Raw genomic sequence first — 19,247 nt, forward strand, 5'->3', positions numbered from 1 at the left:
GGTGCATTTGAAGCGTGCTGCTCTTTGCTTGCTCTTTGGCAACATATACGGAACTCCAGAAAGACCTATGGGTTTCTATTTTTCCTGTGGTTCAGCAATCCCTGGTCATCCACAATCCCATGCAGTACAGATACACGGTGTGCTGCTGACTGTGACTGAAGTAGTCAGAGTCATCCTGCAACCGATTAACATCATAATCCTACCATTTCTATAGAAAAAAGAATCAGTGGTATTGTCATCTTGTATCAGTAGACAGCTCTAAATGTTTCAATATTCTGCAACTAGTAGACTACGAATTCCAAAAGTATCCCAGAAGCGTAAATGCAACAGAGAATGTCCTATAGGACACAACATTTAAGTAACCCATGGTTTAGTGACCTCATCTAGAACGTATGATATCTGCCAAACACAGAAAAAAACAACAAATCAAAAACAAAAAAATCCCCAACCCTGCAAAGGCACTAAACTGTCCTCCTTAAAACTCATCTTTGACCCTCCTCTCTCTGGTACCTCCAAGCACGTCACCTCTGGGACAGAATCCAGCAATTTCCCCTCTTAGGCTACAGCCTCCTGAAACCAACTGTGACTGCTCAGCAGGCCTGACTAGATTCAGCTGCCCTGCAAGACTCCCCTTATCCCAGAACCATCTTTTCAAAGCAAAGTATTGTTTAATCTCGACAGTAGGAACACAGCCTACCAAGAGAAAAGGGTTTAACACAATCAACAGTCTGTACATACCTAAAACTCAGGCAGGCCTGCTCAGCTGCCTTCCCCCTCCACCCCGCTTCTGGGTCTGGAATTCAGTCTGATTCTCCACAGACCCCATCTCTCCCCCTGCACATCACAGACCCTCAATTTATCACACCCAAACAAACTTCTTTGTTCACAGTTTCCAGCCTCTTTTTTTCCAGATCCTGAGGTTATGAGTAGGGATTCAGCATGGTGGAGCTAAAACTTCAAAGAGATTGACACCCGCATTATCTTTAAAGCATCCCTTGTAACCATATAGCAAACACAAACAAACATATAAATAATAATAAAATACAGGCAGCTTCCACAATGAGCCCGATCGCAACACCCAAGAATGCTTCAATGTAAGGACTGCTGCTTATTATACAAACAATTGTTTAATTATTACCTTGTCCTCCCCATTAGTCTCATCCTAAATTTAGATTCTAATTCTTCAGGGAAGAGAATACGGATTTTTGTTATGTTCACACAGTGTCTAGCACAACAGGGCCTTGATCCACAAGAGGCACTTCTAAGATTAGAACTATCTTAACTTATAATAATATTGAACAGGTTTGTATACCAAGGGGGGGTGGGGGGGGAAATAGAGTTTGATGGTCTAAAACCTGATTCACAGAGGGCAACATTCACAATAAAAATCCACCTGGATATTATTTTTTACTCCTAGTGACAAGATAATCCCAGTTTGCAGTTATCAGTCCACAGACATTTCCAGACCGAACATTAAATGCCTCCTAGAAGAAATGGAAAGCATACAAATCCATACGTTTAACATTGTATAGCTCCCTTGTTCTGCAACTGAGTCACAAGTTTTCTTCTGACCCAAAAGCAAAAAAATAAAAAAAAAAAAAAATAAAAAAATCAAGATGTCAGAGTTTATCTTCCCCAGACCTGGAATGACAAGCTCCCACTTCTTTCCAGTGAATATATTTAGGAACCCTTTGATTTACATTGTATTGAGAGGGGAATACAAGGTGTCATCCTTGTTACTTTCTTCACGGCAGCTGCACAAAGAGCTGAAAGCTTGTGCATTTTTCTCTTAACAGCTTGCCAAGCTCTTTACTGTCAAGTATACCTTAGTATTTTGCCACTGAGCAGAGACAATCCTTGAGCTTACTTGTTCTAATGTACATTTGTTAAAAACGATCCAGGAGTGGAGTAATAGCACCATGCAAACATCCCCCCATGCTGCTCTGCCAAGAGACCTCTATCCCGAACAACCACCACAACTACTGTAGTACTAAGCTCTCATACTCCGCCACTGTATCTCAGTTATGAGTTACAACACCTCCCATCATTCAAGACCCCAATTAACCATAACAAACCACCTATATTATGACCTACAACACTCTTCTATTTTGGATCTGCTCCTTTATTATGTAAAGGAGTTATGCGAAAACCACTTAGAGGACTCAAGTCAGGGTTTGACCCTTGATCTCCAGGAAATCCAAACCCAATGTTTTGACTGCTAAGTTATCCCATCTTCTGAGCTGGTTCGCTAGCTTGTGCCAAGTCATCTTAGCCATATCTGATCTACATGCACTTTTCCAGAGCTGCCTTTTTAAAATATGAGCTATCCTTTAGCACATGGCCACCTGCTCCATATTATGAGGATTGCCTGCGTGCTTCCAGAGTCCTTTTCTTTTGGATTCTCTGATCACTGAGCTAGGCAAATAACCTCTCCGTGTCAGACAGTCAAACACCATTGGGTTTGACATCTATCTTTGGTCTCATTTAGGTGTTTTATGCCATACCAATGCTGCCACAAGAACATAACTCCCTGAAGAATTTTCTCACTACATTCACACCTCACTTTTATTGCCTGAGGACTTGCCACACCAAAAAAAGCCAAACTCTCAGAAACAAAAAACTGACACTTTTCTCTAGTGGATCAGGCCAGGGTCCCTTAGGTCTGGTATTGTGCTCTATGTTCACTCCAGCTTCCCCTTCAGTTTGGTGGCAAGGGGTTCCCTCTAGCATATCCACCTTCAGGATGCATTATACACTGTGTGATTTACAGGGACGTTAGCAGCATCCACAGGAGATACTTGTGGCTCCAAAGCTCATGTACTGTACTACACATGCTGAACACATCAGCTGACCCACTTCTGCAAAGACATGAAACAAGCCTTTTTAACTCTGTCATCTTCCTGATTATTGATTGTGGTGACCCATGAACTCATGCCACTTAGAAGTCCTTTCTGTGCTTTATTTAGAAGCTTACCTTATTTCTGAATAGATTGCTGTTTAGCAAGTTCAGCTTGTTTTTATGTATGTTTAAGTTTTATTCGAGTGAAATTATAAGATCACACCCCTTAACTGCATCTTTTATTTTACGCCCCTCCAGCCCCAAGAACCCTGCAGTTCTTTCCAGCCACACTCAGAAACCTGGGCTTTCAGGTGCTGTTATTTTTACTCAGGTGCTGTCACAACTACATCAATTGTGAAGACATGATGGACTCTAGACACAAACTCATTTCACTATGGTGTGCAAGCAATGGGATTACATTTGGTAAGGACAGTGCACCTGTAGGTGCAGACATTTTCTAGCCCAGCACACTGCGTGGATGCCAATTGCATGGGCAGCCCATGATAATTCCCTCCATTCTCTGCAGGGAAGGATCCAACGCCTATCGTGCTCTGCCAACTGATGGGTCCTTTGGAGGGACCAGTACTGATTTCAGAAAAATCTACACTACATGGAAATCCAGCATCTAAGGTAACCAGCAAGACCACCAAGGGGTCGATATCCAATTTGAATAGAGGGCCAGCAACTCCAGCACTATCAGATCAGTCACTTCTGCTGCAAGAAATAGAGCTACTTCACCACAACAAGACCACAGTACACATTTCCTTGCCACCTCTATTAGCTTCCCCACTCCTCAGTGACTTAAACCAGACTCAAAGCTTATTGGGGGTGACTGGGAACCTCTGAATTATTCACTGTCAATCTCTGTCTCACTTGGATATCGAACAAAACAAAACCACTCCAAACTGAACACTACAGACCTAGTGATACAGTAAAACAATTTTCTTATAAGCTACTTCTATAGGCTCAATGCCAATGAAGTACTAAAAGACATGCCCATCCCTTCTGAGTGAATCACCCATTTAGGATATTCTCCAGGCAGGCTAATTCTCTGTCTACACCAATGTAACTCTTTTCTAGCTGCATACATGCAAGTCATAGGTGCTGGAACTAGGTGTGATGGGAGTGCTGCTGCCCCCCCAGCTTGAAGTGGTTTCCATTATATACAGGGTTTACAGTTTGGTTCAGTGACTGTTGCACCCCCACTATACAAATCATTCCAGCACTCCTGTTGCAAGTCTTTGTTTAGGCAAATGTAAGAAGATGCTCCTCCTCCTCCCAACCCACATACAGTGCTTGTTCAAAACTACAGACATTTTCTTTACTTTCTTGCAGCAACACAACCAAGGCCTCACAGGAAATATCCTACTCTAAACCAAAAGTCCACAATTTCAAGCATGGTCCAATGGATAGAGAGTTGGACTGGAACTTGAGACCTAGGTTCTATTCCCGACTCTGCCACTGACCCACTGTATAACCCACAAGTCATCTGTCTGTGACTGTTCCCTCTCTCACTTTTGCTCCTGGAGCAGGGACAGTCTCTCACCTGTATTGGAGCAGAATCTAGCACAATGGGGCCTTGATCTTGGAAGGGTGTCACTGTCATACTAATAAGTCACTATCACTGCTACTATAGTCTCCTTTATGGAAATCGATAAATCCTGATCACACAAATGAAAATCACCTGTTTAAAGCTGGATTCCCTACTGTGCAGCTGATTTGAAGGTTGTGGGGGAAGAGAAGATCAAAAGTTGCTTTTCCACTTTTTATTTTCTAGACCCCACACATTTTAGGGTATACTTTTGTCTAAACTATTAACAGCGGCTTAAAAAATGCCAAACCACAAGGAAGGCCAGTCACTGCTCCCCTGGGCAGCCTGCCAGTGTAATCAGCACAATATCTTTTTCCATGCCTAACCCGAGGATGTTCTGCATGCCAGTGACTTAGAAGACATCCTAATAATAAATACTGAAAAACAAAAGGACAGTCCTCTAAAAGTTACTCTAACCAAATACGGAAAATCCATGTGGGGAAGCAGCAGAGAGGACCAGTTTGGGCTCCATGCCAGTTCTTCAGCACAACTCTGCTTCTATTAGCATTGTGGCCAATACTCGACAGTTTGGATACAACATCAAGGCAAGCAGCTCCCAGATACACAGTATTTGTTTATACGAAAGACTAAGGCTAGGCTACAAAAGCACTCACTTTAAAATACTATAGAATGAGGTTGGTTTGCTTAACCACAACCTGCTTTGTAGATTTCTGCAGCACAGCACCAGAAGGCCAGTGTGGATTGCACACAACTCTGGAACATTCCCTGCCAGATTTTACATTCCCAGGCATACAAGCGATCCTAAATGGGATCCAGTGACTGTATTTCTTCCACCTTCAGCATTTGCACACATCAGTACTGGAAGCTTTAGGTGTTTTGTGTTTTTTTAAACTTTATTAAAATTCAATATGGTCTAATACCCCACAATTCCCAAGCTCTGGCACTGCATTACAAGACACCTAACAGCCCTACTCCGATCATATTTCTTTCCTTGTTTTAGTTAACAACAAAAAGCATAGGATATCCTTCAGTTTCAAGAATGATGGAACAAACTGCTATTATGCCATTTGCAACCCATCAGATTCACATCTGCTATGAGATGGAGTTTTCAAACTGTAGCTGAAAAGCCTCATAAGCTCTCCTTTTCATTTATAGGTTTTGGTTCTTCATATGGCAAGTAAAAGCGTGCAGTGTTTAATTTTACCTAGTGTTAGCATTTCTGTAGTGCTCTGTACAAGGTCCTTGCTCCTGGGCATAGCATTTTCCCCTAAAAGCACACTATGCACTTTGTAAGATGAATCACTTTTGTGAAGGTTAAGTGTTAAAATACCAAATCATGTGTCTTCAACAGTCTGCCAAAATAAAGATCTAAAACCCGCTCACGTGGTACCCTATGCAGATGTTTAAGGGAAATTTAATACTCTGCTGCTCCTCTTAGTGCTATGCTGCTAAGGGGGGAAACTGCTCCACCTTAAGCAGAGAGGAAAGGTTGCAATCATCTATGCAGCACCAGAACACTGCAGTAATATGCCTCTCTTTTGGGGGTGCGGGGGAGGAGGGGTAGCAAGCCACTTGTAGAAGGGTTTTGTTTCTGCAGAGAAAGTCCACTTTGCTAAGTTCTATATTGCTCATTTTTAGGGCGTCCTTGATTTTATTTTATTTTTTTAAAAGGTGCTAGTTATTTAAAATCACTGACCACCACTTGATCTTCTCCAGAGGATTGCCGCACACTTTTTAGACATGAGGTAACCCTTACAACACCTGATGGTAGGTATTATCCTTTTTACAGGTGGGCAAACTGAGGCCCAAAAAGGTGAACTGATTTATTCACAGCAGATCTAGGAACAAAACATAAGAATTCCCATTGTCTGTCCCACTGACTAGCACATATTCCTCTATGACCTAAAATCTAGAGAAAGGCCCTTTGTCACAGGAAGGCCTATTTTAAGTATGTGGATTAATTTTTAACCATTCCCTTCAATCAGTAACTTTAGGCTTCTCTCCAATCCACTTTATTTCTGATAAATGGGGCTTGAGCCAGGAAAGCGTGGGCAGGTACTGTAATATATTAGACTACAAGCACTTTAGGCAGGGACCACCTTTCTGTTCTTTGTACAATGTCTTGCACATGGGGTCCTACTCCACGACTGGGCTCCTAGGCACAGCCTCAATACAACTAATAATCTTGTCAAGTCACCATTTAGTCCAGTCTTATGCCGATACTGATCGGAGCACTGGGGGCAGTTGGAACTGGAGACCAAGCCACATGCATTTTTAAGGAATCACTTATTCCCAATTTGAAGCTCAGGTCACTGGAGGTGACAGAGTAGCACACTACTTACCCTCCGTACTACCTAACCCTCAAAGCCTATTATTCTCCTCTTTGTCTTACTTAAATCCAAATCCTCATGGCAGATCCCAATATTCTTGTAAATGGATTAGGGTACACAGCACAATACTATTATTAATACTATTGCCTCAAGTCTTAAAGCATCCCTCTTTGTGGTCACTAGTCAGGCTCTCTACCAGTTGTAAACCACATTACTCACTGCTTGCTGGATTTCAGTCTTCACTTGTTCGCTCAACATACCCTCAAATACAAAGGAGTCTCCAAATTTCTCCGCCTAGAAGGAAAAAAATATATATACCAAATTCAAGCAGATCGTAGGAGTCCACTGGAAGTGTTTTACCCCTAAAATGCCAGCATAAGAAAGCATCAAGTGGGACCATTAAGGAGATAATAGACTTAATTTAATTCTTTCTAATAGGAATTTGGAGTTTGCTTTAAAGCAAACAATATACTGAGCAGAAGAACAGTGGATGAAAGGCCAAATTACCCAGGGATATAATTGTTCTTTAACAGTCACTGATCTAAAGTGCAGACTGACTGAATTAGTGGAACAGATGACAGCTCTAAGAAGTCCTGCAACCATTTCTACATCTATTAATTGGAAAGCTTTTTAATTGTCCTGATTTGCTTTTAAAAAGCAATACTGGAATGTACACAATATTAATAGTAAGGAATCTATTCCATTAACCTTCCTTTCCTTTGGAAGTCATACGAAAATAATTAAGTGGCATGGTTTACTCCTTTTCAATGCTTACTGACTCCACATACTTAGGTGTTGGCACAAAACCCATAGAAGACTATTAATTTAACCCATTTATCTTAACATTCTATAAAGCCACCTCATTTTCAGAAGGAAAAACAACAGTGATTAGCCATTTCGCTAACTCACAATACATGAGGTCCACCAGCACAGCAAAAAGTATTTTAGTACCTGGTTTGGTTTATGAGGAGAGCCAAAACAGGTTATTGGTAGCCAACAACTGTCTTTCTACTTCATTGCTTGAGTTTATCAAAACAGGCCACCCAGCTATGCCCACTGTAGTCAAGGTTGCAAACCATTGTAACCTTGTTTCCACATTCTAATAACTTTCTGAAAGAGTCAATTTTGGGACTAAAGATTCCTGTACGTTCACCACTCAAAATCCAGATTGTGCAGAGTTTGGACAAAATCCCTTCAGCCATTTGATTTAGCAACAAGGAAGGAAGAAAAAAAAAAAATCTCTTTTCCTCCATCCCTTTCGCATCTGAAGAATTTCCAGCTGCTTTTTCCAGGGACAGTGCTCAAACTAGAGTGCCTGAAGTTTGATCTTGACAGAGGTCTTCACTGAGGACTAATTCCTTAGCTTGTTGAAAAAAAGTTAGTTTTGATTTAACAGGATTTATGAGCATCTGAAGATTGCTACCTGTGCATAAACAGAAAGCTACAGAAAATAATCACTACTGGCTATACTGGAGACCAAGTTAGCCTTTTGCTCAAGAAGATAAACTCATTAAGCTAGTATTATGTTTACCCGAGATAAATCAGTTATGCATTGTTTTTATAGACAAATGTTTTTATAGACAACAGTTCAGCTGCTTCTCAAGAGCTTGTAGATTCAGTGCTGTTTACTCTAGTTCTGAATATATTTTTCCAAATCCCATGTACAAAGTGGCCTTGTGCCAGGGTGTTGAGTGGAACATCTAACCATTCCATTTGAAATCATCAAGTAGAGCCAAAAATAGATTTCATCCCACAAGATAATAATACAATGGGCATTGGAGTGTAAGGCACATTCCAGAAGCTGTTTGCAATGAAGAGCCTGTGTTCAAACTTAAATGGATTAAGTGACTTTACCTCAATTACTGAGCCAACAGCTGGTGAGTACAAATTGGTTACACTGATACAAGAACAGTCCTCTGCCTGAGCTTTACGCAAGAAGGGTGAAGGATTCTCATCATCCAAACCAGTTTATCAATAAGATTCTGCTTCCAAGAGTGGGCCTCCTCTCAAGCCTGAATAGTTACTGATAACTTGATTTTGGCTAGATGGCTTACACGTATTACAGAAAGCACATCAGGCATGTCATCACAGCTTCTAAACTAACAGAAAAGATCTGGGCCTCCAGAGTGGGTTACTGTTTCTCAGAAGAGGAATGGATACCTTGTATTGCCCAGATTGCTAGAAAGCAGCCCTGTTTGGCCAGCCTGCAGTTTCTCCAGCTGTCTCACTGTCTGGAGTACTGTGTCAAACTCCTCCCTAGACACATTAAGGTGGTTTGTTAAAAGCATGCATTTAGCAATCTCAATCAGGGCCTGTCTATACCAAGGATACCTACTGGCATAGTTGCACTGGTCCTAACCCGTGCTGATGAGCAGCACCAGTAAAAGCAGGGTTTGTAGTGGCATGCCTTGCTAGGGTAACCCACACCAGCAAAGGACATATACACTGGGGGGTTGCCTTGCTACATCAGCCTAACTACACCAAGACACATCATTATAACCAGGTGTCTATCACCCACACTCAGTCTACACTGCTTTGCCTAAAGAAAGCCTGCCTGAATTCTAATACCTAGAGCCCTGCTGGAAATACAACACACCATATTCATAACTGGTTTAAATGCCACTGAAAGCACATCAGGCACGAGTCTGGGCCAAGGTGTTCAGCATGTGCTGTCTGTGGTCCATTCAGTTTAAGATAATTTTCTCAGTTAAACCAACTGAATACTGTGTAAGAAGCATTTGCAGGGGGCCAACAGCCCCTTTTGTGGGACCCCTTCCCATCTAGAAGAGGTTAAAAGCAAAAAATGTTTAAACTTGCCACCAATTTGGATAGAATATATTTGTTTCTAGGGCCTGTAAATCTACAAGCAAAATGTATAATGTGGCCTCCTTTGGGAAAAGAGTTGAGCCTGAATTTCCCAGAAGGGTACTCTGACAGCTAATCCCAGAGTAGCTTTCCTCTTACCTCTGTAACATAGTCAGTGGCATTCACAAATTTCTCAAACTCTGCATTGCTGACCTCATACCGATCCATATAGAACTGGCTAACATGGACTCTTCTAGCAGGCCATTCCCCATCTTGCTGTATTTCAGGTTCATCAGTACCCATTGTGAACATTCCTGTTGGAATAAGGGCCATCTGCAATGGAAACAGATAGGACAGAAAATAACTGCAGTCATTTTTAAGTTAAACAGAGTTTGCCATTGTTTTTGCATCATAGTCTGGGAAATGAGGGTCAACACCGCCTTGAACAACACTTTCTTCATGACTAGAATATAGTTCAGTAATTAACGATTATAAAATCTGGAAGGTTCTAGGTTTAAAAGTAAAGTAAGTTGAGATGGTCTCCAAGATGAAAAGCGCAGTTCTCAATCTACCCCACTCCCACGGAGCTCCCAGGGATTTCAGACCACTGCTTAGATCCAGACCTATCTCCAGATGGGAGAGAAGGATGCCACTGTCACTGTGCCTCCTTTTTGCATGTGAAGTATTAAGAAGCAATCAGTGAAAATTGCATCTTGCTCACTGCAAAAGGAAGAATCTTGATTTTCCAATCTGGTGCAGAGAGAAAACTTGACATGTAGATGGACATTATGGAGATTATGAAGCTGCAAAGTGTTCTTTTGAGGACAAAGCACAGCCTACCTGTTCGCATACTAAGTGTATATGGGATTTTATTTATGAACTGATAAGTACAGCATTCCATCACTGACTAAGGTAGAGACAGCACCTGCATCTCAAAATTGCATCAAAAGGTATAGGGTAAACTTACAATGAATTAATATTCCACACTGTGCAAGGCTGGTCTGGAGCTGTAGCATCAGGCTCAGGAAGTAAAGACACAATGCCATGAGGGAATGCCACAACTCTATCTCAAGTTATAATGTCTCTTTATGGCTTCAGCCTGCTTTTAGGGAAGACACACCCAGACTTCCCCCAGATGTGTGTCACTGCAAAGAGTCCACTGCTAAACCCCCAGCAGGCTTCAGTCAGTCCCTAGCAACAAACTGACAAGAGATCAGATAGTCTCACCCAAGAGACCCTTCAAGCAGCATGCAGTCCTCAGCAAATGAAAAGCAGGCTGCTCCCACAGTTCTTCCACCAGCACCCCGCCACCTGACTCTGGCAGCTCTTGGCTCCGTTCCCCATGGGGATGAAACAAGAAAGAGGGAAGAAAAAAGGACTCTAAAAGCCACCAAACCCTTCCTTTTCCTGTTTAAATACCTGCGCCTTGTTGAGTTCTGGGCGGGGGCCCTTTTGCTCCAGCTGGCCAGCGACATGGGTTGCCAGGGTCGTAAGACCCCCTGAAGTGAGGTAACCCCCTGATTTGCTCTAGTGTGGGATCCATGCACCTTATCATACAAACCCTAGTTGCATCCAAGACATTGTTAAGTGATGGGACTGGAGAACACGGTAAATTGATTTAAATCACTGACTGTAATCACGATTTCAATCAACACAAAGGAACCTTGATTTAAAATCAGATTTTAATCTTATTTTGTATTTGTACTTTTGAAGTTATTTTCCTAAAGAAAGATTTTCTTAGTGACTGTAATAACTAAATATGAACTTTACACTAAATGTACTTTTTGCTAACCAGCAGAATAAACTTATCTATACACATTTATAGATGCAGTTATGTAGCTCAACATACGTTTATTCAGATTCTTAATTTTTTACTTTATTGCATTAGAAAATGGTGAATGATGCATTTATTTAGTCTGCTAGGCGACCATTTTTACTCATAATTTGTGTCAAGCTGCATTTGGATAGAAACTGAAATTATATTACAAATGCATAAAACCAGCATTTTTAATTAGGTTTTTTTATTAATTCAATAAAAAAAAACTTAAATATGCTGGATATAGAGGGGGGGAAATTATCAAAACATATTTTGATTTAAAACTCATGTATTATAACCAAAGACAGTATTAATGGTCGTTAGTGTATTGATGGATTGTTTCTGGTCACCATGGACCAGACTGTCCAAGATATTTAGACACCTAAAAGATGCAGATAGGTACTCAGTGGAATTTTCAAGAGTGCGTAGGTCAGTTAGGTGCCTAACTCCCACTGATGTCAACTCCCATTCACCTTTCAAAATCTGGCCCCATGTTCAAGTTTTTAGCATTGGTAGATCCCATCTTCTCCCCTTGGTTTATATTCACAGACTGGACAAGGAAAACAAGCTTTCCTGCTTTTTCAAGGTTTGCCTGTCAACTAGTCCACATGAAGAAAATATTCTCTCTGCACCTGCTAGGTTAAACTGAAACAGTAAAAGTTTTTTGCATAACAGAAACTGAAAGTACTGATATTTGGAATAATGTAAATACCAGCATTCACTGGAAATAATCATAGAAATGTAGGGCTGGCTCGAGGTGAAATTCAGCCCCCTGCACTGAGGCAGGACCAAGAAAACCTAGACCATCCCTGACAGATATCGGTCCAACCTGTTCCTAAAATCTCCAGTGATGGGGATTCTTATTGCAGATACTCAATGCAGTACAGGAATTATGACATAGTTATAAAACTTAAATTGCCTCAAGAATTAAAGATGTTTTTCCAAAATCCTGTGTGTACATTAAAAAGCATCCTTTAACTCATTAACATTTTAGCAGCTCTCTTTATTTTAATGATTAATAGATTACAGTAACACATCTTATCATAATGTCACATTTTAAACAGCTTATTTTTAAAAAGAAAAATGTATTTAATTTAAATTTAAGAAGTCCTCTTTAAGGTTGGTTTGTTTTTTTTACTAAATTTTGATCCACCCTGTTGGAGAAGGAGTGGATTCAAGCAGTAGCCAGTTAGATCTGGAGAGGTAGGTTTAAATCTGAAGGTGCCACTGGATGTTTTTCAATACACAACAGTGGTGGTGATGCCTCAGTAAGAAATCTGGGCTGGAATAGGGAGTTGCAGCTCAGATTTATAACCTAATGGCAAAACTAACTAGGACAGTTGGCATCAGCTGTTGATAACACGTCACTCAACAAAAAAAGTTACCTTACTTGTCAGCCTGTATGCAGGGTCTGGGGGAAGAAGATTGCCTCCTTCCTCCCCCAGTGATGTTCCTAAGCACATCAAGAGAGGCTCCCTTTGCTCCCTCACTGCTTCTAAGCACCATTCCCCTCCACAATTAACTCCCATGACACAAGTAGATGAGTGGATTTGCTGCGGGCTGACTTGCACAATACTCACCCTCCCACCCAGTCCGAACTACAAGCCTTGTTTTCATTACATCTGAAAGTGATCAAGAAAGACATGGGCCCCATCCTGTGACCACTCATGCGGAACTCACATTCGACTTAACAGGAGTTCAATGGGAAAAGCAACTGCAGAACCAGACCCAAAAAATATAAACTAGCAGAGCCAACACAACAGAATCTAGCAGGGGATGTATCTTCTTGAAACAAGCAGACAGCAGTTTTGATTCCCTCATGATTGATAACTCTTTGAAGTCTAGGAGGGCAAGGGATATAGATGCCCTTTCTCAGAGATAGTTCCTGAGATCTGTATACATAAGCCACACTTCTTGAGTAGCTGAGTTAGAACTACAGTAAAATGGAGAAAAGTCCATTGGATTTTAAATATGGGGAGTTATACAGTTAAGATACAAAGAACCTTTCTCCACAGTACCCATCAATATAAATTAGGCCCAATATGGACTTAAAATACTTAACTTTCTGTTTCACATTTTAAACTGTTCTTATTATTTATGAAAATGAATAGACTGACTGTAGTGAGGCCATTACCCCGCTCCAGCTCAGAAGTGGTTAAAAGCCAGCCCTTGGAGAGGGTTGGAGCTGAGAGAAAAGGCTAGGCTGATTTGCGGAAGCAGCCACATCTGGGGCCATGCCCCAACCAGGCCACAGATGGCCCTATAAAAGGGTTGTGAGCCAGGAGCTCAGGCAGTCTCTAGCTCTTGAGAGAGAAGGACCTGGCTGCCTGGGAGAAGGGTACTTGGGACAGAGAAGTGCTGGGGAAAGGGAGGAGGAGCAGGGGAGCTCCAACCTGGCAAATCCCCAGGCTGCGGGCCTCGTCGAAGGCCAAAACAGGTACTGGGGTTGCAAAGGGGCAGCCCGGGGTTAGGCAAAGGCAGCAGGTCCAAACCCCCCTCACCAATGATGAGTGGCCATGACAGACTGCAGTCTGCCCCAGTGAGTGGGGCCTAGAGGATAACTGGCAGTAGCCACTGAGGCACGGTGGGGATAGAGGGTTTGGGGTTCCCTTGGGAGGGGAGACCCAGAGTGTGGGGGCACTGTCAGGGGGCAGGACCGCAAGGTAAAGGGGAACTGGGGTCCAGAAGGGACACGGGGGCCAGCAGCAGGTGAGACACCGGCCTGCAGAGGGTGCTCTGGGCTGGAAAGAGCTAATTCCCAAGATGACCAGCAGCAGGCTGTGCACCGGTGAGTTATCGCTTCGCTCCACTGACACTTCACTGCAGAATAAATACCCAACAGCAGCTGTGGCCTTTGTTAGGATATCCATCCTGCAGTATGACCTACATTACAAGGGTAATTGTTATTGTAAAACAAACACATAAAGGAAGCCATCAAGTTGGCTTTCACCTGTAATGTCCATGGATACCCTTCTCAGACAGAAGCTTACCTGGACTCCCACGTTGATGCACCATGAAGCTGAGAACCTTGAGAATCGGTAGTCTTCCATTTCTGCAGAGTTCTAGTCTTGTACTGTTATCTCACAATGATGCTACCAGGTATAACCATTTGGATAAATTAAGTGGGCAATGGAGGAGTTTATGTTCCCTGTCCAATTCTTATTTCTTGATTTTTATTTTAGGTTTACTTTGTTCATTTAACAGCACTGTGTCCAACCAGCTTCACTGTTTCCCTTCTCTACAGTAGATTTCCACTTTTGTTTGGGTTCCTTCACAGCAACATTTACCATCTTTTACAAGACAGCCAGAAGTGGTTGTGAAACCACACAATAGGCAAAGGGAACTCAAGGCCGACAGAGCACCTGAAATTACTTTTCAGCCGGCTATTATATTTTTTAAACTGACTAAATTTGAAGTTGATCTTACAGAAAGGAGTCTAAATGCTTATGAATCATCTTCAGCTCAACAGCAGTCTGGGTTTTTACGCTTGTCTCACTGCAAGTGGGTTTCCTGATAAGAAGTTACTCCTAAGTTTCCTGGGGACTTTTAAAGAATGCATCAACGAGACACGATCAGAGCTATATAACTGCCTACTTTCTAATCTCTTGCTGACTCACTGAAGCTAAAATAAGTGCTCTGAGAAGGCTTGGGAGTCACAGATTTTTGAGCTTGCTAGTCAGTTATCAGTACACAAAAAAACTTTCCAGCTCAATGATCACGTCATCCCACAATCTAAAGAATTCTGATAGATGCCCTGTTATCAATGTGGCCTTTAAAAACCTTCCTTTTGAACCCAACATTCGCATATCATGCAGGCACTCACCCATCTATGCACCACAGGCTTCTACCATGACATCCAAGTCCAGGGCCCAACATAGGACTTTTGGAGTATACATTCTAATTACGACACAACCACCACCCATTTTATGGCTCAAGCAAGCTGCTGTTTTGGAATACAATCATCTTTTGATTGCAGGTGATAGTGTCAAAGTGACAAATGGCCTCTTTGCACCCATTTGAACCAAGAAGCACTGACTGACAGTGAGTGTGGAGGTGTTCAGCACTGAAGGGAAACAAGTTCCTAAAATTAGTTAATGGATTCAAGAACACTGTTCATCCAACAACAAATGAAAATCTTAGCTTCTAATTTAAAAATGAAGATTGAACTTAGTTTCACCAAGGTGAGGAAATGCCCAAGTTTAACTACGGAGGCAGAAGTCCAGCAGCAGATCAATCAGGGAGAGGATGATTCACAGCCCAGTAGGAATGACCACCTCTGAATGTCCCCTTAATTAAATTCCCCTATTTCAACCAGGTTATCATGAACAATATCACTCTCCTGAGGATAACACAGAGAGATAAAGAATAGATGTTGCTTGAATGCCAGCGAACACCGGGACCATACGCTGCCAGGCTTTGTCATGCAGTGATACCAGATTACTTGCTACTAGCATGGCATGGTAAAGTGTCCTACCATGGAGGATGGAATAAGGGTGCTCTCCCCAGAAACCTTCTGCAAAGGCTTTTAGAGTACCTCCAAGAGAGCTTCATGGAGATGTCCCTGGAGGATTTCTGCTCCATCCCCAGACACATTAACAGACTTTTCCAGTCGCTGTACTGGCCACGAATGCATCCCAAAGTCCTCAGGGCAAATTAACAATTAAAAAAGCTTGCTTTTAAAATATGTATTATATTTTAGAAGGTACACTCACCAGAGGTCCCTTCTCCAGCTTCATTGGGTTGGGAGGGTATTTCAATCAGGGTGAGAAAAAGATCCTAGCTGTCAGGGAGAACAGCGTGCTGTGTGCTCTCCTCAAGCTCGTCCTCCTCCTCATCTTCCCCATCCACAAAATCCTCAGGCATGGCGGAGAGTACCTCATCATCGGAGTCCACGGACGGGGTGGGGTAGTGGTGGCAGCCCCCCCCTAGAATTGCATGCAGCTCAGCGTAGAAGCAGCATGTCTGTCCCAGAGTGTCCCTTTGATTCTTTGGTTTTCTGGTACACTTGTCTGAGCTCCTTAAGTTTCACGCGGCACTCTGTTGCGTCCCTGCTGTAGCCTCTGTCCCTCATGGCCTTGGAGATGTTTTGAAATGTTTTGGCATTTCGTCTTTTGGAACGTAGTTCTGATAGCACGGCTTCATCTCCCCATACAGCGATCTGGTCCATGCTGGAGCTCTTTTTCAATTCTGGGACTGCATGGTTACCTGTGCTGATGAGCTCGCCTGGCCAAACAGGAAATGAGATTCAAAAGTTCCTGGGGCTTTTCCTTTACACCTGGCCAGTGCATCCAAGTTCAGAGTGCTGTCCAGAGCAGTCATAATGGTGCACTGTGGGATAGCTTCCGGAGGCCAATACGTCGAATTGCATCCACACTAACCCTAATTCGAAACGGCGATGTCTATTTCAGCGCTAATCCCCTCGTTGGGGAGGAATAAGAAATCGGTTTTAAGAGCCCTTTATGTCGACAAAAATGGCTTCGTTGTGTGGACAGGTGCAAGGTTAATTAGATTTAATGCTGCTAAATTCGACAAACTTGTAGTGTAGACCAGGCCTAAATGTTCTCAGTAATGAAGTTCAAAAAATACAAAAACCATCTCACAATTAAAGTTTCTAAATGGATTTTTTTCTTCAAATTTTATGGAAGAAAGTAAGTCCGCAAGACAGAACTCTCCAGTCACTCCTGCTAAACCTGTCCCAGTTCTTCCTCAAAGCTGTTAGTTGATCTAGGTGCTGATTCTTCAACTACATCTTATGGGGTGACCTCTCTCTGCTTAGAGCTCTGTTGGCTTCACTAGGACCCCCATCAGGCACAAATGCAGTTGCAAGATGGGCTGCAATAATGGACACAAATGCACTCATGTATCAGGCTTCAGAGACTCTGAAACACTGCTGTTAGGCTCTTGGTCAGTTGTGCAGTACTGCTATGCAACTGCGAGGGAGGGACTGATCAACCCCTGCTGATCAGTTTATAACCTGGTGTATGAGGTTACATATACCTAAGTCTAAAAAACTAAGATGGTGACCCTGAGTGCTGGGTGTTAAACAAGATTGATATAATAGGTATAACAGAAACTTGGTGGAACGATAATAATCAAATCAATGGGACATGGTAATACCAGGATACACAACATATAAGAATGACAGTAGATCGTGCTGATGTGGGAGTGGCACTACATTGAAAGAAATATAAAGATAATAAAAATCTAAATGAATCACACTATACCATACAATCTCCATGGATAGAAATTCCATGCTTGACTAGTACGAGTATAGCTGTAGGAATATACTACCGACCACCCTGACCAGGATAGTGACTGTGATTGCGAAATGCTCAGGGAGGTGAGAAAGGCTACAAAAACAGAAAAAAAAAGGCAATTATAATGGGAATTTTCAACTATCCCCATATCGGCTTGGTAGATATAACCTCAGAACAGGATGCAGAGAAAATTTCGAGACACCATGAACATTTTTTGGAGCAGCTAGTCCTGGAACCCACAAGAGGAGACGCAATTCTTGGTTCAGTCCTAAGTGAAGCACACGATCTGATCCAAGAGATGAATACAGGTGAACCTCTCAGTAATAGCAACCGAAGAACCTTACTGTAGTAGCATTTAACTTCAAATGGGGGAACAAAAATTAGGAAGCTAGTTAAACAGACATTAAAAGGAACAGTCACAAGAATGAAATGCCTTCAAGTTGCATGGAAGCTTTTAAAAAGACTGTAATAGAGGCTCAAACTAAACGTATTTCCCCCCCCCACACACACACAAAAACATGGGAACCAAAAAAAAAAAAAAAATGCCACCATGGCTAAACAAGAACATAAAGTAGGTGGTTAGAGGCAAAAAGTCAGCCTTTAAAAATTGGAAGTTAAATCCTGCTAAGGAAAATAGAAAGGCACAAACTCTGTCAAGTCAAGTGTAAAAATATAACTAGGCAGGCCAAAAAAAATAATCTGAAGAGCAACTACCAAAAAACAAAACTAAACTGCAAAAAAATCATTTTTAAGTACATCACACTCAGGAAGCCTGCAAAACAATCAGCGTGGACACAGAAGGTTAAGGTGCTTAAAGAGCACTCCAGGAAGACAAGGTTGTTGCAGAGAAACTAAATGAATTCTTTGCATCAGTCTTCACTGCAAAGGATGTGAAGGAGATTTCCACATCTGAGCCATTCTTTTTAGGTGACAAATCTGTCCCAGACTAAGATGGCAACAGAGGAGGTTTGGGAACAAATTGATAAACTAAACAGTACTAAGTCACCAGATAATATTCACCCAAGAGTTCTGAAGAAACTCAAATATGAAATTGCACAATTAACTGTAGCATGGAACCTTTCACTTAAATCAGCCTCTGTAACAGACGACTGGAGGACAGCTAATGTAACAGATTTTTAAAAGAGGCTCCAGAGGGGAACCTGGCAATTACAGGCCAGTAAGCCTAATTTCAGCGTCAGGTAAATTGGTTTAAACTGTAGTAGAAATGATCACACGCACAGATGAACACAATTTGTTGAAAGGAACATGGCTTTTGTAAAGGGAAATCATGCTTCACCAATATATTAGAATTCTTGAGCAGCAGTGGGGGCATTAACAAACACGTGGACAAGGGTGATCTAGTCGACTTCCAGAAAGCCTTTCACAAGGTCCCACACCAAAAGCTCTTCAGCAAAGAAAGCAGTCATAGGATAAGAGGGAAGGTCCTCTCATGGATCAGAAACTGGATCAGTTAAAAGATAGGACACAAAGGGTAGGAATATATGGTCAATTTTCACACTGCAAAGAGAGAAAAAGCAGGGACCCCCAAGAATCTGTACTGGGGCCAGTGCTGTTCAACATTTTCATAAGTGACTTGGAAAAGGGGGTAAACAGTGAGGTGGCAAAAAAGTCTGCAGATGATACAAAA

At 42.1% G+C, this 19,247-nt stretch overlaps 1 protein-coding gene across 5 annotated transcripts in view; it reads right to left on the minus strand.

Moving 5' to 3' along the window:
- SUMF1 (sulfatase modifying factor 1) overlaps nt 1-19,247 on the minus strand; it is a 74,941-nt gene that overhangs the window by 53,289 nt on the left and 2,405 nt on the right. For 3 of the 5 annotated variants that reach the window (XM_048859281.2, XM_048859282.2, XM_048859284.2), the window contains exons 2-3: nt 9,686-9,859; nt 6,941-7,015 (exon numbers count right to left, since the gene is read on the minus strand). In XM_048859281.2, coding sequence (XP_048715238.2) covers nt 6,941-7,015; nt 9,686-9,859 — 249 coding nt within the window. Of the gene's footprint in view, nt 1-6,940; nt 7,016-9,685; nt 9,860-14,332; nt 14,435-16,054; nt 17,175-19,247 lie in introns of those variants that run through there. The other 2 variants (XM_048859289.2, XM_048859288.2) reach the window with 2 other exon arrangements.

This window comes from Caretta caretta, chromosome 7 (genome assembly GCF_965140235.1).
Source record: "Caretta caretta isolate rCarCar2 chromosome 7, rCarCar1.hap1, whole genome shotgun sequence".
Lineage (NCBI taxonomy): Eukaryota > Metazoa > Chordata > Testudines > Cheloniidae > Caretta > Caretta caretta.